General features: G+C 51.0%; 1 protein-coding gene across 1 annotated transcript in view; it reads left to right on the top strand.

Annotated features, from left to right (window-relative positions):
- Window positions 1–610: 610 nt before the first annotated feature.
- Window positions 611–21,593, top strand: part of HPSE2 (heparanase 2 (inactive)) — a gene marked incomplete at both ends in the record, with an annotated part of 112,093 nt that continues 91,110 nt past the window's right edge. Inside the window, 3 exons of the mRNA XM_082486029.1 lie at window positions 611–870; window positions 2,007–2,164; window positions 13,136–13,297. Coding sequence (XP_082342155.1) covers window positions 611–870; window positions 2,007–2,164; window positions 13,136–13,297 — 580 coding nt within the window. The remainder of the gene's footprint in view (window positions 871–2,006; window positions 2,165–13,135; window positions 13,298–21,593) is intronic.

Raw genomic sequence — 21,593 nt, 5'->3', positions numbered from 1 at the left:
CGACCAGCACCGCGGGTCGCGGCTCGGCTCGGCTCGGCTCGGGGCGAACCCTCCCCGCGGGTAGGGCTTTTCTTTCCGGGGTGATTATCCCTCCCCCCCCGCGCCATTTCCCCCATACCGGGCCGTCCCCGTTGCCTTACCGCCTCGTCCGTTCCTGTAGCCGGCAACAAGCTAGGGCCGCGCTGGGCGGCCGCCGAACTCCCCAGTGTCTCGGTGTCCCGGCTCCGGCCCGGTTTTGCGAGGTCCAGGAGCTCCCGCGGTGGAAAGCGGCCGCCGGTGGGCGGCGGAGCCGGCGGAAAGCGAAAGCCCGGTGGTGGCGGGGCTGCGGAGGGCCGGCGGGCCCCGAGCCGAGGGGGTTAAACCAGGAGCCTCCCCTTACCTTCAAAAAGTTAAAAACGTCTGGAGCCTGCATCTCTTAAAGGGGCGGTGCTGGCTGCAAGGAGTCTTGGCACCGGCTGCGAGAAAGGCTGGTCAGGGGCGTGAGTTCCCCTCCACCAGCACCAAAACATTGCAAAAAAAGGCAGAGCGCCCCACACTTTAGATAAGGACAATTAGCCACCAGCGAGCCCCTGCAGACAGCGAGTTAATTAGGGGTTTCCTGCTCTCCGGCATGCCCTGTCCCAGCTCCTGCCCCCCCGGGCTCTTAGCCCTGATGGCACCTGGGCTGGCTCTCATGGCCACCTTCTCGCTGCCCTCCCAGGCCGGGGACAGGAGGGCGCTGCCGGTGGAGAAACCTCCAGGTGTGAAGGGAAGAACTCTCATTCTCCTTGATGTCAACACCAAGAGCCCTGTCAGGATAATCAGTGAGAATTTCCTCTCCCTGCAGCTGGACCCCTCCATCATTCATGATGGCTGGCTCGATTTCTTAAGGTAAGGCAGGAGCCCCCCGGCGCCCTCCCCACGCCGCCCGCGGGGCGCCCCGGCGGCCCCGCCGCCCAGCCCCGCCGGGCTCCGCGCTGCTGGCGGCGCTTGTTGTGACGGAGGGAGCGAGGCCATGGTTTCCATTAAGATGCACATGTTTGCAATGGAGAAAGCATTTCGGAGACTTATCAGTTATGACTGCAAAAATGTCGTGCTCCCTTCGCTCCAACAAAAAAGCACAACACGGGGCCGAGGCAGCACAGGGAAAAAAAAAAAAAAAAAACAAAAAAAAACCAAACTAACAACCACCAACAACCAAAACAAACAAAAAAAAACCAAACCAAAACAACAACAACCAACAAAAACCAGCAGCAGGAACGGGGCCGCCTGCCGAGCCGAGCTTTGCCCAGGTCCCGACGGGCGGAGAGCGGGGTGTCGGCCAGGTCTTCCGAGCCCTCCGCTCCCCGGACTTCCAGCCCTGCGCAGGGGGGCAGAGCCGGGCTGCAGCTGCGCTGGGCTCCACCGGCGGTGCGGAGCGGAGCGGCCGCGGCCTGGAGGCGTTGGGACAGCCAGAAAGCCCCTCTCCCTGCTGGGTAAGTCGGGGAGGGAGAGCGGGTCTCCTCCGCACGCCCGCTCCGAGGGGTCCCTTCGGCTGCCGCCTCCGCTCTCCGGGGAAGGCGCGGGCGAAGCGGAGCCGGGCCGGCTTCTGCCTTCCTCCCCTCCCCGGCGGCTCGGCCCACGGCACGGTCCCGCCTGGGGCGGCCGAGCTGCGCGGGGGGCGCTGAGCGCTTCTGCCTCCGGGACGCCGCTGCACTTGTCCGGGGGGGTGAGAGGGAGGGAGGGATGGAGGGAAGGGAGGGGGAAGAGTCGGGTCTCGCCGGCCTCGGGGCCACCACCGGCGGGCGGGGCGGCTCTCCCGCTCCCGGGCCGCGCCGATCGGCCGGCGCAAAGCCCCCCCAGCAGCCGGGAGCCGCTGCAGTGGTACCCGGCGCCGGGCGGGGCAGTAGCCGGGAGGGGCAACGGCGGGTCCCCCGAGCCCCGCGGCCGCCGGTCGTTGCCGGTATCGGGGCAGGGAGGGTCGGGCCCGTCCCGGCCCGTCCCGTCCCGTCTCGCGGAGCCCTCAGCCCGCTCTCCCCTCTCCCCAGCTCCCGGCGGCTGGTGACCCTGGCGCGGGGCCTGGCCCCCGCCTTCCTGCGCTTCGCGGGCAAGAGGACGGACTTTCTGCAGTTCCACAACGTGAAGAACCCGGCCAAGAGCCGCGGCGGGCCCGGCCCCGACTACTACCTCAAGAACTACGAGGACGGTGAGCTCCGGGGCCGGGGCGGGGGGCGGGAGCGGCGGCGGGGGGCTGCGGGTACCGGGCGGTTCCGCTCCGCCTGCCCCGCGCCCGGCCGGGGCCGGGCAGTGCTGCTGCTGGGCACCGGACAGGGAACCCTCCCCCCCTACCCTTTCCTTCCCGAGCCGGGGAGCTCGGCGGAGCCCGCCCGCCCGTTGCCGGTGGATCCGGTGGATGCCGACCCCCGGGGATAAGAGGCCGGCACCGGGGAGCGGGGCTTGTCATATACCCCCCGCCGCTCCGCCGCGTTCTCCGGTTCCCTTCGCTCCCCAAGCCCCGAGCGGGCAGCACCAGCCGCAGGGAGGGCTTTGCCCCGGCTGCTGGTGGGGACCGGGTACCGCATCCCCGGGATGCCTGAGCACGCACCGCCCCGCGGCTCTCGGGGAGCACTGCCTTTCCCCAAGGACCCCGGCGTCGTTCCACGTTTCTCCGCCCGCCGCAGACCCGGGGCTCCCCACCACCCCGCCGGGCTTGGTCCCGCCTGGGCCGCTCGGTGGCCGCCGGTCGGTGCCCGTCCCGGGCTGCTCCCCCGCTGGAGCGCTCTGCCATCGTCGGTCTTTCCGACAGTCACCGCCTGGCCCAGGGCTTTTCACGGCTCTGCCCTCCTCCCCGCCGGTCCTCAGCTACACAAAAGGCTTTCACCTTTTGCGGCCCTTAATTCACACAAAGAAACTTCGTGGAAAAGTCATGGCCAAGTCTCCGTCCTCAGGCATTTATTTTAAGAAGCAGAATACCATGTCCGTATGCAAGAATTTATTGATTTTTCTCTCTTGCTTGTTTTTTAAAAAGAAACTTTTTTTCCTTACTCAATGGCTTACAAAAATTAGCTGAAGATATTTCCATAAGTAATTTTGAAGGCCAATTAATGCCAGACAGATCCCAGTGGGCAGGTCTGTGGAACAGAGGAAGTTTTGCAGAGATCTAGTCAGCAGCACAGTGCTGAATGGAAAAAGCAGATGCATTTGCCAGTTTTCTGATGGCTCTCGCTATTTCCCCCCAAAACATCTGATCTCACCGAGATGAATGTCCCTCTATTCCCACACGCAGGCAGGTGGGTAAGTTTGCGTGCTCCATCTTTCGCTTCGTCTCCTAGCCAAAGCAATCCCAATGTTATTCCTTGTTTTTCCTTCTCCTCTTAACAAATCTCAGGCAAAGGGTTTGTTGTAAGCTCTGTGTACTGACATGCACTGCAGGAGAAAATGCTGACCAAACCTGTTGCAGCCACCTTGAACAGAAGAAATTAAGTGTAGTGCATAAAATTGTGGATGGGACTCACACAAAACATTTGTAGGAATAAATTTTCCCACTTTCAATATTTCAACAGCTTGCAGGAGAGAACTTACACTTATTAAATGTCTTCACAACAGCTTTCATGTTAGGGAAGGACTGAAAGCTTTTGTTTTTTTTTCAGTTCTCCTCGTGGCAATAAAGTTGAAATGTAGCAGCCCTTCAAAACGAAGCTTCTCATAGAAGTTGTAACCACAGGTCTTAACTTTTCATCGCTTAAATATTGAACAGGACCGTTGCGAATGTGGGTGAGGGAAGGAGGGGACACGTGGTATGTATCAAGCATCAGTGTAAATCAGAAAGGTGTGGTAAAAGGGATTTCCTGCCTGGAAGCAAAGCTTTCATATTTGTTCTTAAGATCTGTGTGCAAACTCCAGGGCTAGAGTTGCTGGTAGCTCGCATCTTTTTGCTCTGAGGCTGCTCTGAGCGCTTCACTAGAGGGATCCAGTTCTCCAAAATGAAATCCTGATGCCACTGCGACTCTCTGCCCCGCTGTGCTGGGTCTGAGCAGCCATCTTCTCCTTTTGGAGCACTGATCTGGTTTTCGTTCATCTGTGGCTGGCCCAGGACCTGCTGGGGAGATCAGGGCATGCGCAAACGTGCAAGCAGATGCCCTTGCTGCGAGGAACTTACAGTCTGAGCAGACAGCACAGAAAAAAGATGGCAATCAGCACCTAAGCAGGGGGGAAGCCAGCAAGCATCCCGCTAGGTACTCTTCCTCCTCCCCAAATTATCTGGGGTGGTTGGGGTTATTTTCCATGTCTGTGGGCTTTTGTGTGCCCAGCATCTATTTTCTGAAATTTCTGGTCTAAGCTGTAGTGGCACAGGAGTGGGGAAGAAGCTGGGGGGCTCGATTCGTTAAAAATGTCAGAAAATAATTAAAAGAGAAATCAGATAATTTCTAAATCTTATGCATCACCTTAGTGATTTTTAGTGACGTGACAAGTGATAGCTTGGTTGGTGTCTGCTTTGAGTGTTTGTCTTTTTGCCTCTTCACCCTGTGGGTGCCACAGGCTCACCCCAGTGCCTGGGGTCTCTTTGCAGCCCCCCTGGGTGTTCCCGTGCCTTGCGTTCCCATGTGGCCTGCGCATAGACGGGGAGGGAAGGGCGCATCTTATGTTCCTCTCAGCTGCAGCAACTCAATGGGGCAAAGGACACGTGTACAAGACTGCTCAGAGAACTGCAGTTACTCTGTGAGTGGGTGTTCACATCACGCTGCACTCCTCTGCGTGCTCACAGGCCACCCCTGTGTGGCCGTCTCAGGCATTCAGAGAGGCAGCAGCTGCAACAGGATTGCTTTGCAGCATCCTTCATGGATCCCCTGCCCTGTGACAATGCCTGCTGGAGTTTGCATGAATCTCTGTGCGGAGATCTTTGTGCTGTAAACCCCCTTCTGCCACCCCGTTGCCCTCCAGACTGGGTATTCCTCACTGCTGCCTTTGGTCTTTTGTATCTCTGTAGTGCTCCACCTTCCTGACGATCAAGCCTCCTCAGAGATTCGCCCTACTCTTTCCCCTCTGTTTGAAATTATATTTATTTCCCTTTCAAACTGTTACAGCCGTGCATACCTCCACCTTCTGAAAATTGCCTTTGGGTTCACCAGCCCATCTTTTCCCTTCTCCTTTCCTTCACGGAGAGCACATGTGCTCTCTGAGGGTTATAGTAGTTGCTTTTGACTTGTATCTAAAATGTGCTTCTTTTTCCTGAAATAAGGTGTTTCCTTTCGGCTTCAGGGTCATTCTTTTCTTGTACAAATTCTTCCTGGAAGCACAAACCTGGAAGTATTGTGTAATACGGGGCGTGTACGGCATCTTTCCTTTGTAACTCTGAACAGCCTCACCCCAGTCCAGACCAGTCATGTTTGGGCAGTCAAGGTAACAAAGTGGTGAGTGATCTGTGGTGGCAGCCTGTGATGCCCATGAAGAGGGGGCATGTGGCAACTTGTTTCAGCACTGCATATAAAGCTGGCACAGCGATTTCATCACCTGGTGGCAGATTTGTCTGTACCTGACAGAGCAACTTGCAAAAGCGATTGCCTATGATGAATGGTTAAGGTGAGCTGTAGGGTGTACAGTCCCCGTTGATGGTAGCATGGCTATATGTACCCCCTGAACCTTGCTAAATATTAGAAGGTCATCTAACTAATCTGTTACATTAACACCCCCGTCTGTAGTGTACACCAGGGGGCTGCCATCCCGTGCAGCCCCTGCTTTGCGCGGTCAGTCCTTGAGCTCACCCTAGTTGGATATGACGTTGGCCAGCCTAAGGTCTGTTAGAAACAGAAAACCAGTTTAATGTATGTCAAGCTCTGTGGTACAGGGAGGTGGGGCTGTGCCAGAGACTTTTTGATGTTTGGTGATCAAGAGGTGTAACATTTTTAGCCTGAGAGACTTTTCTCTCCCTTAAATGGTGTTTCTCGGTATGTGCCCTGCTGAGTTGTTTTTTCCTCACCAGCTGTGCTGAGAGATGTGCTTTGTTATCCAGAGATGTGTTTCTGTCTTGCCATAGGCACACGTCTCATCACTGGGCAGGTACCAAGATGTAAGGTCTCATGCTCAGTCTATGTAGTAGACGTTTCTTCTCCTTTTGCTGTTGCATTGTCTACCAAGCAGTCTGTTTTGCCTGTCCTTTCAGCTGCCTCACACATGTCAAAGACCAGGTGGGTCTGAGGAACAGGACAATAAGAAACATTGGTCTGCAGGAAAACAGGCTTGAGGATCTCCTTTTGGGAGCAAACGCACAGGGCTGCCTGTTTGCTCAGGCTCTAGTTGCTGGTACAAAACCTCTTTGGAAGCTGGGTTTACTAAAACCTGACTCGTGCTGCCTGGAGCTTGGTGTCGGTGTGTTACATGTGGTGTGGAGACATGGTGTTGGTTCAGCAAGGGATGCTGCAGGTGCTATCTCAGTGCCTGAACCTAAAGCCCATTTTGGAAGCTCCCTGCTGGTGCTACAGCATGCATCTGGTGGATTAATGGGGAACTTCCTCATCTGCAGGGTGGTCCTCAACTGCCTCTCACCTTGAAGCCACACAGATCAGCTTTGGACAACCCATGGTGGCATAAACATTGCTTAGAGTTTCCCCCTGTGCATATGTGCTGTGAAGGAAAATTCAAGAGAAAAGGAGAAGTGGATGGGTCATGGGAGGGAGAGGAGAAGGGGAGCCCATATGCATGCTGTAGGTAGTGCGTCAGAAAAGTTTCTGAGTTGAAGTGCATATGGACAACACATTTCAAAAATACTCTCTTAATTGCTAGTAAGTTACTTCCTTCTATTTTATCTCCATTTTTGGCGAGGATACTGGGTATCTGGAAAAATGGCCAATTACCACAAAAAAAAAAAAAGGAAAAAGACGTGGTTTTTATGCCTTCCATACTAGTTGGGAGATTTTGCCATATAGCGTGGGAAACTTCACATTATGCTGTGTAATCCTGGCATAGGTTTTGTGGGCGTCGTTTCAGTCTGGGATCCATTCCTTTAGACGCCTTTGGGTACCTGGCGCTGCATCTGAACCGCGAGATTTGTGCAGCAGTGGGAACGCCGTCTCTCCGTAGCTCAGCCTGTATTGCGCAGGCGGCTTCTAGGATGCCGTGCTTTTAGAGGATGTGCCAGGCTCTTGGGTATCGAGTGGAAAGGAAGATAATAAACTGCTAAACGACCTGAGGATTCCTTGATATGTGCGTGTGGTTGCACAGGGGCTGGAGCTGACCTCAGCCAGGGCTGCTGCTCCCACTCTTCTGCCCCTTCTGGCATGTTCCTGCCCTCTCCCATTCCTGGAGCCTGAGCTTATGTGGTAAGTCAGTTCAGGGAACTCAGCTAGCCAAAAACCTGATGGTGGAGACGTGATTGCTCTTCAGCTTGTTCAGCCACCTGAAGGGATTAATGGTGCGTGACCATGGAGGTGTAGAGGACAGTGCTGGGAAAGGAAAGCCTGCAGAGGAAGGTAGGGCTGCAGCAGCCTCAGCCTTGGTCAGGTTAAATCCTCCAAAACTGTGTCCTGAAGGTGGGACATCTCTTGGTTCTCTGCCACCAAAAGGGATGGTCCCTATGAGGAGCTGCAACCTGCACTGCCTGGCAGGGATTTTTGTGAAAGGAGCTCCAGTGCTTAGTTGTTTCCTCGGAAATTATAAAAAAAAAAAAAAAAAAAAAAAAAAGGCTGTAGAAATCACCTTACACAAAGTGAGGGAGGTACTGCCTGTGCGGGAGATACTTCCAAAGGTTGCCTATTTATCTCCATTTTTTTTCTTTTTAAATTTCAAACTGTTTTGCTAGAATCATGCATGAAAATTGCTTTAATAACTGCAGGAAACGGTACAATCAGGCAATTAGATCCTGATTTGTTAGCTATTTGCTGGTATATGGGTGAGATGAAAGATTTCTATTGTTATATGTTTGATTCTTTATAATAAATGTTCTAAATTCTCTAGAAAACATGACATATTTTTTCTAGTTCCACACTTCTTTCTATGCTGCATCATCTTCTTATGAATTAAAAGTAATTCATGCAAAGTTACATGCACGGGGGAAACGTGTGTGACTTTTCATATACAGCTATAGGTTGAAAATTATCAGTTGTCATTCAGGGAAGATGTTTTGAATTTATTATGGATTGGTCACTGAATACATTTAGGGAAGTAAAAAGTGAATCCAATATTAGGAATATTAGAAAAGAATTGGAGAAACTCATTGAGAACATTCTTATGCTATAAGGAAAGTAGGTGATGACACACTAATCAGTGTAAAGAATATAGATGTGTAGAATAGGGTGATGGAAGTGATCAAAGTCACAGCTTTCAGTCATAGAGATGAGGTGTCTTTTTTTTCCAGCTTGGAAAAAGTGACTGAGAATTTGATAAATGCTGTGAACTCAGTGGCACACAGAGAAGAAAATTTGGGAATGATTATTTCCTTGTTTTCATGACACAAGAAATAGGGAGCATCCAGTGGGATTATTACATATAAAACAAACAAATATGATTTTTTAAAAATATATGTATAGCGGGAAATAACTTGTGGAACTCATTGTCAGGGAATTTTTCCCAGCTAAAAGAAAGGAATGTTACTAATGTGTCAGAAATTTGCCTATTGAAGACATACATGATGAGGATGCAGTTTCTGGCTTGAGAAATCTTCAGGCTTTCTAAATAGAAGTTGTGTTCCCAATTTCACAGTCACTGGGCGTTTTGTAATAATTTCGGCAGACAAATCTGGTTTTGAAAGCATTTAAAAATGTGTTTCTTTTAAAAAGTAGGTATTTTACAAGTTTGGCAACCTGCAATTCATAACAATTTTTACTTGCTGGTGACCTATTAAACATCCCTTTAACTTCTGCGCTAACGCCATTTTCTAATATTCCAATTTTTTAGTAAGAATATTCAGTTTTTGTGAACATAAAATAGTTGTGGGTTGTTTGTTGTTGTTTTTTTTTTCTTTTCCTTTTAAATTCACTTTCTAAGACTGGAAAGCTGAAGCAAACAGTCCCATTAGGAGGATGGGCAAACTCACCTTGTTCTGGTGCCATAGCAGTGGTGGCTGTTGCTTTTGCTGGAGTGGCGATGGCTGTGAGCAGTGCTCGCTCTCACACGCACACAGAAAGATGAGTTACTTCTCCTCTTCAACCTTCCGTCACACATCCCTTGGACCACAACCATATCCCTCTGCCCTATCCTCATAAACCTGGGTCTGTGCCCTCCTCCTCCCATCTTCCAGCTGATCAGCTGCAATAGCCCTTGCCCACTCCATGACTCCAGTGACTCCTGGAAGGGGATCGCCTATGGGCAGATGGTGGCATGAGCCACCGGACAGGCCCTTGCCCACAGGCCATGCTGATGCTGTGTAAATTCCCATGTGCAGAAGCTCACCCTGTGGGTCAGGGAAGCCCTCTGCAACAGGCATCTGGGAGCTGTCTGCATGTGCTGTGTGTCATCCTGGAGGTTTTGGAGTTTGGGAGCTCTCTGATCTGGTACTGGCATGGTGGGAAACGGTTAGGGCAACCCCTTGGTGCAGGCGACTCACAGAAAGGGACTGCTAGAGCTCAGCCAGTCCGGGGGTGGCTTTCTTGCCCTGGGATGGGATTGCTGTGCCTGTGTCGCTCCTGAGGGGTGTTTTCTAACTTGTTCCTCAAAATTCCCGTTGGTAGATTTGGTGACCTCCGTAGGTGGCATGCGTGTAACTCTGGAGATGTACGGATCCCGAGGCGGGACAGAGATATGTGCAGGCACTCGGAAACACATCGCAACCTTTTGCAAAGCAGCATCCTCCGTCCCGGGTTGGCAGCCTGGCGAGGGGCGAGCTCCTGCGGGAGCCCGGCATCCCAGCCGCTCCCGGCCGGTGGGAGTCAGGCCGAGGATGAGGGCCGAGGCGGCTGCCCGCCCCCGCCGCCGGGATTTCCTCTCCGTTTGCCGGTGTCTCCCGCCAGCCGCAGCTCACCTGACCGCCACACGGGTGTGCTCCCTCCATTCCGCACGGCGCCTGCCGGACCCGCCGCTGCGGGACCGGGGCCGCCGCCTGGGCCGCCTCGGAGCGCCGCGGCGCCGCCGGGGGTCCGCCCGGCCCCGCCGCCGCCGCCGCCGCGGCGGGAGCCTGAGCTGGCCAGGGTACTGACCCGGCCCGGCACGGCACGGCCCGCCCGGCCCGGCCCCGGCCCCCGCGGGGTAGAGCTCGTCGTCTGCCGGCTTTGGAAACCATTTGGCGTCCTCTGGGGCTCCCACATCTGGAGTTCTTCTTTCGCACTTCTGGCAAGAGCTGCTTGGTTTCGTGTTTTGCTGGGTAGTTTATTTCTTTTTTTTTTCTTTTTTTTTTTTTTTTTTTGTCGCATCGACGTTCAGGAGGGCAGTGTCTTTCTCCTGGAGCACCGGCTTGGGAGCTGCCCTGCCCAGCGCCTCCTGGGGTACCCTCCTCCTTGTGCTCCTGGTGTCTTTCCCTTTTCTCTCTCTTCCTTTAAGATTTAAGGGCTGCAGGCTCCTTGCTGGCTCTTTCCCCCTGGGTTGCTCTTGCTGAGATTTCCCCTGAGCCTCCAGCAGCTGTGGCCTACCACCCCTCTTCCCTCCATGTTTCAGAAGAGTGTGATGCAGAGGTGCCCTTCCCTCTTCTTCTGCACCGAGTACAGCCTGCTGGGTTCTGGATGAGCAGGCACTGGGTTCCTTCAGGTGCTCCATATCCCAGACATCTGCCCACTGTTTAAACTGGAGCTATAATGAATGCGGGGTCCACCTCCATTTTTAGGTCTTGGGCAAGTTTCTTGGGCCCTCCATCAATCTCAGAAGCCAGGACCTTGCATGTCTTGCCTCTGCTTCCTGAATGTCCACACTGGCAGCTTTCTGGGAACCCTGTGAAGCTGGCTGCTAGAAGAGTGCCCCCGCTTTCTGTGCCCTGCACACCTTCTCCTATACCTCAACAGCTAAGAGAAGACCAAGGGTTTGTCTGAATGTGGCTTGACTTGCTTGTGCTGATCCCTGTCACAGCCATGTGTTTGCTGTGACCTGTGGTCCCTGAAGGCGGAGGAAAGGGTGTTGCACAGGGCCTGCTGCCACATCCCCTTGCACTCTCCAAGGTGCTGTCCCGGCCCCTGACAGGGAGGGCAGGGACCCTGGTCCCATGCTGATGGTTCCCTCACATGGGTCCACATTGGCCCTGGTTTGAATTTTAGGAGCCTTTTAGGAAACAAAGTTATTTTGACCCAGCCTGGACTCCCTTATAGCAGTTTGAAGAGAACTGGAGACCATCTATTGATGGTCTATTTTTAAACCTCTCTGCTTCTCTGTCTTCTCCACTGCCAGGGCCTCCTTGATGTGTTTTGCTCCATTTTGCCTTGGGTGTGGGGGGTGTACAGCTGTTGTGATCAGTTCTGTAGAGCAGGAAATCCGTCGCCCAGGAAGGTAAATGACTATGCATGAGCTCCAGGTGACACCAGTAGCTGTAGTAATAGCCTTTCTGGTGTGGGAGAGGGGTAAGGTTGTGTTTCTCAATCATCAGTTCTCCAAATATCTCACACAATAGGGTTTCAGGATTGTATCATCATACCGCTTCATTAGTTGGGCAGAATTTGGGTAGGCTCAAATCTTACTAGCTTTCTACCTAAGGGGTTGCGCACCAAAAGCACATGGTTGAGGGGGTTGTGCTCATTATCTGCAGAGGAACATTATTTCTTCCTCTTGCTCCATCTCATCTCTCCTCATTGAAGGCCCTGTGCTGGCTTTGGAAATACTGAGGCATATTTTCATGCTAGCTGGATGCTACCCTGTCTCCATTCCTGAGCACGTTAGCTGTGGGTGGAGGAGAGAAATCGTGTACCTAACTACAAGGGCTTTAATGACATTACTGTTCTGAGTAGTCTTTTCTAGACAGGCTTTAGAGAAGCTGTGTTAATCCCAAACCATGCAGTAAAGAGACAGACAGAGCAGAGCCTGGGCAAGACAAGCATAGTGACTCTAGGATGAGGCTCAGAGACAGGAAGATAATGTGTCTTCAGTCCACCACCGCACCTTTGGCGGAGGTTCCTTGCTAGCCGAAGACCTAGCAGAACTTTGAACCTAGGTTTGCTGCACCTGAGATTTGACACCTTGAAAGACAGGAGCATGACTATTGGAAACAACTTTGGTGTTCCTTGATGTGCATAACAATAATGGAGCTAGACAGTATGTGTGGAGCAAGACGTGACTCTCTTCTGACAGCAAGCTCCTTCAAAAACTTTTAGCTAGATGAGAATTAAACCAAGCAAAGCGCAAACTCGTGATGCAAAGGGTGACCTCATGCAATGGGATGGAAGAACTCCAACTTCCATCCTTCCTTATCAGCGCTGGCCGCCTCAGGTTTTGTAAGAATTAGACACAGCATATAGTGCCTGTGGATCTGAGCACGTTACAGAGTTTATTAAACTCAGAAAGGGACCTTGCGAGGACTAGTTTGCACCGCTCGCCTCCTGTTTAGAGACTGGACACATCTTGATTCTTGTTCCGCCTTGCTACCTCCATCTTTCAATTTCCCCAGCAGGTGAGTAGCTCTAGGAGAGAGAATATCTCATTCTTATTTCACAGTATGATGTATAAAATGCTCATATGTGAAGAGAACAATTGTTAAATACCCTTCCTGCCTCCTGAATTGAATACCAGGAGTTAGAAGGGTACAGAGACCTGTCCAAAGAGTCATAAGCCATGCTAACCTAACTCTAGCTGTGATAGCTGCAGCGAGGATAAACAAGGCAAGAACAAGCCTTCTTCATCATCTCTCTGACAGGCAAGGGTAAATGGAAGCCAGGGGTCACCAGAGTGGGATTTAGTCTCTTGTCATTATTTAGTGTCAAACACACCAGTAACAGGGTCATAATATAAATGTCGGGAGACTTTTGCACTTTCCTGAAAGGGAGGGGTCATCGCTGTAAGAGATCACCTGCTAGGCAGGTGAAGGATGGAAGGGGTGGTAGATTGTGTTAGCAGATTAAAGTCAATAACTTGAGCTTTCTGTGGGAGAAAAAGAGACTCGAGCAGAGGAGGTTCATCGGGTAGGTGGATCCCAGGGGTTTGGACCCTTTTTTGGGGTGCTCATGCTGAGTGATGGTTGTGTGGCTGTTGTGTTGGCTCATTCTGATCCAAGTGTCTGGTGAAAATGAAAGCTGAGGTTTGGCCATCTCCCTTTTTTCTTTCCCTTTTGCTGTAGACATTGTTCGCAGCGACATTGCCCTGGATAAGCAGAAAGGCTGTAAGATCGCCCAGCATCCTGACATAATGTTGGAGCTACAGAGGGAAAAGGCAGCTCAGATGCACTTGGTTTTGTTAAAGGAGCAGTTTTCAAACACATACAGCAACCTCACATTAACAGGTAAGGCTGCAAGACCAGCTCTGGAGCCAGGACCTGGGGCTAGCTCTTGCTAATTCACAGGTGTGTTAAAACCCTCGGGTGCTTCACCTCTCTATGAATCAGCATCTCTCTGGCCGCCTCTGTTTCCTACCAAGATTACTGGGTGCTGGGAGGGAAAGGACCTGCAAGAACTCGTGGTGGACTCATAAGGCCTCTGCAGTTGGCACCTACACAGACACTCCAGATTTGGTGCCCCTGGACAGAATGTTTTCTACAGTCTGACCTAAGCAGAATACCACGGCACGTGAAGTGCTGGAGAAATCTCCCGGCTAACCGTTCACGTCGATGGGGCTGCAGCAATTACTAAATTTGGAGTCCTTTAAGCTGCAGCTGAGTTTTTTTTCTTTCCAGAGCATGCACTTTGTGTGAACCCAGTAAATATTAAAGAGCAAATATAAAGGGATAATGGCCCAGACAGAGATGAGAGGATACTCTTTTTCTGGCAACTGTTTGTATTATCCAGGGAACAGAATCTCAAAGGATGGAGGAGACTGCCACATTTTGGATACACATTTAATGGTGCTTGTAAAGGACTGATGTCTTCAGGCAGTGAGTGGGCAGAAGGATGGGATCCCAGCAGCCAGCAGTGTCCTTTCATAGCTGTTCTCCTTATCGCTACAGCTGGATGAGCCACAGACGATGGGAAGGAGGAAGAGACTAATAAATCAAACAAGATCCCCTTCTTCTCTTGCTGGGTCCCTTTCCTGTGAAAGGCAGGGAGGCATCTGATTTTTATGGGAGGCAGGGCCCTGTGCTCTGGCTGGGGAGGAGATGGCAAGCCCCGTGGTGGCCCTCCCCTGCTGCTGGGCTGGGAGAGGCAAGTGGGTCCTGCGCAACCTCCCCCCCTCTGCTGCCCTCCCTAATTCAATGTCCAGCCCCTGCCTTTAAGCCAGCAGAGGTCTGTGTCCTTGCCGGGGACAGCAGTGCAGTGAGCTGTGGCTCTCCTGGGGCCATCAGCTATGCTGGACCTTTCGGGGACCCCACAGAGGTGGGATGACGATACCAGGGGTGGCAGAGGGCTCAGCCCTGGGGGGCTGTGGGCATCGGGGCCACGAGTGTGGCTGAACTGCATTATTCCTGAAAGCCCAGCATTTAAATGGGATCCTCAGAGCCGTTTCTCATTCTCTGTAACGTAATCCACTTGGCTGTTTATTCCCAGTACAACTGCTGGAATCAACGTTGTCAGCTTTTCCCCTGACAACTTGCTTACTTTCCACTAAACAAACTTCCCTCGAGAAGAGAAGCTGCTCTCCCCTGTCCTCCTTCCCTCGCTGCTTCAAAAGCTCTCCGGCATTGCTGGCATTTTTTACGGAACCTGCAGAGCAGAGGTGCTACCTGGTTATCAGCTCAGCTCTTAGCCTTTCCAAGTGTGTTTACAGGATAGTTCAGAAGGTTTTAGCTCTAACTCTGCAGGGGGGAGAGAGCAATTTCACTGGAATATTACCCAAAGAACTATTTTAATGTCCTTTAACTCCCTTTGAATGTGAGCAGAGCAACTTCATAATTGTTATGAAGTTTAATCTTTTATTTCATAGGCATAGTCTGAGAACATGGACTCTAGACAGCTAAGCATAATATTTAACTGGAACTCTACTAACTTGTGTAAATATTTCCCTTCTCCGTGATGGATCTGGTGTTTGGGGTGGGCAGAGGGGGTTGTACATCTGTTGCAGAAGGGCATTCCTTACCTTCAAAATTCAATCAGTCAGAGTTTGCTTGAGGACTTCTTTTTGTTCTGCACAATGTTTTTGTACAGTGCTGTCGGGAGTCCCCGGATCGGCCGCAAGGTACGTGGGGTGAGGTTCAGGAGCAAGGATCCAGACCTGGTTTGGGGAGGGATAGCGAAGGTCTGAGTTTGTGGGGATGGAGTATCCAGGGGATCCCTGAGAACAGGGTTTCTTTCCTCCCTGGAGCTCTTGGCCTCATGCAGTGCATGTACTGTGGATGACCCTCAGTACTCAGTGTCCAGCCTAGACTGGAGGAATACTCAAACCCCGCGCCTCTGAGGGGGGTCCTACTACTGCTAGTTCCTGCTGCACTTTAGTGATACCAAGAAATGTAAATGGAGTATCTTGCCCAGTCATGTGAGAATAAAAGTGCTTTAGGATGGGATAGCTCCTCTAGGAGAGCTTGGGAGTAGGAATACCACCATGAGGCATCTTTGTTCCTGTGCTACTACTGCTACCGCTGTAGTGATTTGCATAAAAAGTCCCCTTCTCTTCCTCCTCCTCCCAGATGACATAGTTATATGAGCAGCTTGAAAGCCTATAGATCAGGCCTCCCACGCTGCCTGCAAGTGTGGGCAAGTGATATTGCCATCAAACTTCTGTGCAGTATCCTCATGGCTTTAAGAATGAAAGCTCTTAGAGTGCAGGGAGTGTGATTCTGCAGTCCCTGTGGCATCAGTGCAAATCGGGGGGCTTTTTCAAATCTATTCACCAGTTGCACATGCTTCCCAGTGTGCTCCTTATCTCAGCGATCTGGCAGGGTTGTGGTTTTGCACTGGGATTTAGGCTGCTCCCAGCAGCAGGTACCTCCAAGGTAAGAGGGTGTCTTAAAATGAAATGTGTTTTCTTGTGCTAAGACACAACTGAGACTGAGTGAAACCAGGCAGTCTTTCTGGCTCTCGTTCCTCCAGGAACACATGTTAGACTCTGGCTTAGGCCACTTCGGTTTCTTGAGGCAAGCAGGAGCTTTCCTCGGCTCCCGTCTGCAGGCTCTCTTGCATCTTGCATTTGCTTTCTGTCCATGATCTTTCTAGGCTTACCGAGCCTGCCTCTCTGAGACGAGTGATAGTCTTTGATCTGTGACAGTACTATTCAAATGCTGTAAAACATTTTGAGGCTTATTAGTCTTTTCTGCTTCCCCCTTGGTGCTCCGAGATAGGTATCTCGTTTCACTCGTTTCACAGATCAGCATCTCTGGTGCTCTCGGGTGAGCCGGTGGTAGAGCAGGGGGAGAGTGCACAGCATCGCCTGCTCTCCTCTGGGAACCGGCTTGCTCAGCTCAGCCCACGGTGGGATAGGGGAGGAGGAACGGGAGGAATCTTTCACTAGAAGCACTTTTCTGCTCCTTCCCAATTGAGTTAGGCGGAGCAAGCGGTGATTCTTTTATGGCTTGTATCAGCGGGAGTAGAAGTTACAACCGTCACAGCAGGCTCCCCTCCTTTGGAGCCTGCAGGAGAAATGTCCAGGTGACAGTAAGGTGATTTTGGAGCCCTGGAGCTGAGGGATGAATGCACAGCATTGGGCTGGCAGCGGATGAGGTGTGAGGAGCTGCCCAGGGCGGTGGAGACACAATGTGAATGCAGGTTGTAAGGAGCGAGATTGTGGAGAGTGGGGCGGCAGCAGGCAAAGCTTTGCTAGATTTAAACCGAAACCCTCCTTCTGTGGTGCCAATTTGGGCTGCGTTCATGTACTGAGTTTGTACTTTAAGAGACTGGATATCCACAGGTTTCTGCACTGTTATTAAGTAAAGCCCATTAAGCCTGATAGAAGAGGGAATTGCTCAGGTCAATAGACACGTGAAAAACTGTCCCCTCCTGTATTAACGTGAAGTGTTAAGTGCAACTGAGCTTCCCAAGGTACAAGGAGAAACCATAAATTCGTTTTCAGGAGTTCCCGTCCAGAGGAAACAAAATAGTGCCCCACTTCTCGTTCTGAAGAGTGGAAAAACATCTCTTCTTTCTGCTCGAAGCTACGATGCAGATTACTTCTCTGCATCAAGAGACTGGTGAAGACAGCTCCTCAGCCTGTCCCACCACACCACATCTGCACTGAAAAGCTGGTGAGGAGACTGCAGGGTGTGTGGTGGGAATCCCCCCATCCTGTCATGTCATGCCTCTAAAGGCAGCGGTTAAGGGAGGAGACCCTCCCCACAGGGTACATGATGCTCCCAGTTGTTCCTCTGAGGTCCCACCCTGCTGAGGGTGTTAGCAGAAAGTCTGTTCCAGCTGCACTGAGAGAGACCTGGGGGATTAAAATCAGGTGGGAGCTGCTAGGAACAGAGTTGAGAGCTGCCGAAGAGTGCATTTCACTGGGTGTGCCCAACATTGCAATCAGGTGTTTTACATTGGCATCCCATTACCCCTTGTTAAGGTCATTTAATAAACTCTACCATAACAGCAGTTGTGAGCTCTTTGTGAGGCTTTCCTTGCAAGAAGCTGCTTCTGGAGGTGCTAGCAGCCAGGCAGAGACCCTCTTTGTCCCAGGTAAGTGATATGGGTGTGCAAGGTGATGGTGGGCATATCCCAGCTTTTCCTAAGTGGGTCCACACAGTGGTGGTACGAGTGGGAACAAATCGGATCGTGCAGCAGCAGAAGCGTGTGTGTGGCTACCGCAGAACAGTCACGCGTGGGATGGCATGGAGCAAGGATAAGGGCAGTGCATCTGTGTGGAGAGCTTGCAAGAGAGAAGCTCTGCCCCACAGAAATTTGTTTTTCTCTTCTCCCCTGAAGACAGTGAGCTGCAGTCTTGCTCGTTCCTTGGCAGGGAATCACATGGCTCAGGTTGAGCACCTGTGACATTTGTGTTTCCTGCACTTGTGAACCTCCCCCGGTGGTTTTGTGATTCCTGCTGAATGCTGTGGGGTTTGTGAGATGGTGGTCCTGGAGTAGGACATGTCGGCAGGGCCTGGGACCTGTCCTGTGAGGCGCTGGGTCTGGAGGGGGCTGTGGCTCAGGGGCTGCCCTTGTGCAGAGCGCAGGGCACAGGGCTGGCCGTGCCTTTGGTGCCCGTGCTGCCGGGCAGAACGGCTGCTCTGCTTGGTTTTGCTGGAGTTTTCCCCAGATGTATGGTTTTATCGCTAGTTATAGCTAACTCCATGGGGCTGAAGGGGGGACCACCGTGTGAGATGGGACCTGGGAGGGTGGTTGCAGAGGTAAGTGCAGCTTCCTTGCCTTTTTGGCACCTTATTTGGTGTCAGCAGCCTAAATGTCCTGTGGTCTGCACAGCAGCGATACATATCATAGCTGTTTTACTGGGTGCTGCACGGGGGTGGTCCGCGCTGTGCTTACTCTCCAGCTTTCCTTCAAGGAGAGTGCTCTCTGGGGCTTTGCAACAGGCCTCTGAGTGGCTTTTGGATCAGGCTATCTGCCCTTCTGTCCATCACTGGCCCATTACAATATACACGTTTTCCACAGCATTGTACAAAATAGATCTGAAAAGGACCTCAAGAGGGCATCTTCTAGCCTTTTCCGTGACAAATCAGCTGTACCTGGACTCCGCTTGGGGAAAGGTGCATAAGGAGAGGTGATATCTTCTATGTGACCAGCTGATGCAGTTGGAAAAACAGACAAACTTTGGGGGGCTTGAACCCTTTGTCGGGGCTGAAGATTAAAAAGCAGCATTCAAAGCTAAATACACAGTGAAAATAATTTTCCGGAGTTTGCCTCCTTGATCAGCACAACTGGGGTACTGGTGGAGAAGTCATGTCATCAAGGGGAAGACAATATTGTCATCAGCTCCTGTGGGAGAGAAAGTTGCTGTGAAACACTGGGGGGCTTCCTGGGAGGAAGGGAGCAGAAAAATTGTAATAAGTTTTTAAAACAATGACTGTTCCAAACCCATAGTTAATGACCAGCAGAGTTTCCGGGTCCCTTTTGAGGATGGTTTGCAGGTGTCTTCTGAGACCTTGGGATCAGAACTGAGGGGACGGTGCTGGGAAAAATAAGCTGTGAAAAACAATCTTTGGTAGCTGAGTGTTTTTGTGCCATTATCAGTTGTTCGTATGAGCTCATTCTGAAGCAAAGTGGCTGTTTGTTTTTACTACGCAGCTTTCGGAGAGTGTTTGGCGCGTAGCTGAAATATATTGCGTTCCTGGGCATGTCTTTGTAAAGCCAGCAGGCTGTTGGGGTTCAGCAGCTGGGCACCAGCATTGCCCACGTTGTCGGGACATCACTGTTAATGGATTCAAATGATGTGGTTTTATCCTTGTTCTTAAACCTCCTGCGGTGGGAGAGATGTACCCTCCCTCAGCAATTGGCTCTAGGGCGCAATTATCTATATTGTTATGGAGTTGGTGTTCTTAAAATCTCTTGCTTCAGTTTAAGCCCATTACGACATGTCCTCTCCCTGTGGACATGGAGAGCAGCTTACAGTACTCCTTTCCTCTTTGCAGAAATCTTTTACATATTTGAGGCTTGTTATCATGTCTCCCCAAAGACATTTTTTTTCTCTACACTGAACAACTGCCTTCCCTTTGCTCTTTCCTCATGGCCATGTTATTTTCAAGTTGAATGACACATGCATGGTTGATTCTGCCTCTTGAGGTCCCTTTCAACCCTTTTTAAATTTTTTTGGTGGTTCTGTGTTTTGTTGGAGTCCCTTGGGCTCTCTCCACTTGGTCTGGGCTGGTTTTGAAGTGCACTGCCTTGAAATGAGCCCAGTATTGCAGCCGAGGCCTTTCTTGACTGAGAAGAGCAGCGGGGTTATTTCCCCGTCTCTCGTGTGTGACACTCCTGTCTGTATACCCCTGCATAATCATGGAATTTTTTTTTTTTTTTGGTACAGGATTGCTTGTTCATGCCTGCACTCTTGTGTGCCATTTCCCAGCCAGCTGTGCATTCCCTGTATGGAATTTCATTTAGACTCTATTTTCCTAATCTGCTAATTAAAATGTTATACAAAACTGGAGGTAAAGCCTTGTGAAAGTAAAGGTATAGAACATCTGTTGCCTCTGTCTTGCGTGCGAGACTTTTGCTCAGTCAAAGAGAAGGCAGGTTGGCTTCACGTGGCAGGGCTATTGCTTCTAGCCCTTCCTTGTGGATGGACTTTTTGACTTTTTTTTTTTTTTTCAAAATTTTTCCAAGACTTGAAGTTATGTTGACTGACCTGCAGTTTCTTTGAGTTTTCAGTCTGTTGAATATAGCCACTGTATTTGCCCATTTCCAGTCTTTTGAAACCTCATTTGTCGTCCAGAAATTCCCAGAGGTAGTTGCTGATGGACCTCAGCCTGACAACATCAAACTCCAGTAATCTTCATTCTGCTTGTGTGCTACTATGCCTTACGCTTCTACTCTGCTGCTTTTAATTGCATTAACTTTGTGGTCTTAGCTATCCTTTTTCATGAAGACTGACCCAACAAAAGCATTAAATGTTTCAGCTTTGTCTCCGCAACTCTGCGAGTTGTTGGCTATTGTGAAATTGTGTCCCAATTTATACCTCTTTGCTTCCTGAGACAGCTGCGAGCCAAACCCCTGGGATTCCCCGCCTCCTCTTAACCTAATTAGTAGTTTTACAACTCGTTTTGTGCTGACAGCGTGTGTGTGTGTGAGAGAGGTCATGAAGGTGAATCTCTTTTTCAGGTGACACTCTCTAGTCTGTTAAGCAACACTTTGGCTTTCTCATTATCTGATTTGGTTATTGCTTTTGTAACTGTGGGGAACATGGCTTCTTATGACGTGTTCAGTATTTATTAAATTCAATTTACTGTCCAAGTTAACTAGTCTCACAAGAGAAGATATTTTACAAATCGTGTATCTTAAAATTAGCAATTATACGTACATTATAATATGTAATGTCATTACCAGAACCAGCCGGTTCTGGGTGCTGTGTAGAGAATAAAGAAAACACATAAACCTAACAGAAAACAGATTTCGGTGGGAGGGGGGGAGGGCTGACACGCACTAACAGCTTTGGAAGAGCTTGTGGCGTGTTCAGTGGCATAAACCAATCTATTAACCTTTTCTCCCTGCTCAGGAGGTGATGAACTCTTTGGTCTGTCTCTTCCCACCGATGTAGTTATCAAATGTCTCCTCGTTACCGCTGGCGATCCCCGCTGCGAGCGGTTTCTGTTGAACACTTGCTCTTTCCCTCTGTCCCTCTCTCCCGGTGCCGTTGCTTTGTGCTCATCCGCATCGCCCTGATGGAGTTTCCATTTCTCCTCCGTGTGCTGCAAGCCAGGGAGGAGCCTGTGATTCTCCCGTGTCGTACCCCTGCACTGAGATAACTTGCATTTGTTCCCTTATCTTGCCGTGTGTTTACAAAACACCGTCTTTCCTGAACTCCCTTTTCCTTCTGCATGAAATCTCCCTTGCCAACCCTCTGAGTTTATTAAAGCCTCCGTCCTATACTGCACCGCTTTTACCCTGCTGCTGTTTTCCCTTCTCTTCCTAATGAGCACAAATGCTCGTTTCTAGCTCCCTTGCCCACGGTGCTTTCCACCTTTGTGTTTTTTCCCAGTTTTTCTCTGCTGATGGGAGTCAAACCTCAAGCAGCCTCCTTCCTAGTTTTGTTCCTGTCTCTTCTTTCACAATTTT

This window comes from Vanellus vanellus (genome assembly GCF_965231255.1).
Source record: "Vanellus vanellus genome assembly, chromosome: 7".
NCBI classification, from domain to species: Eukaryota; Metazoa; Chordata; class Aves; order Charadriiformes; family Charadriidae; genus Vanellus; species Vanellus vanellus.
Note: the sequence above shows the minus strand (reverse complement) of the source record. Positions and strands in the feature narration are given on the sequence as shown.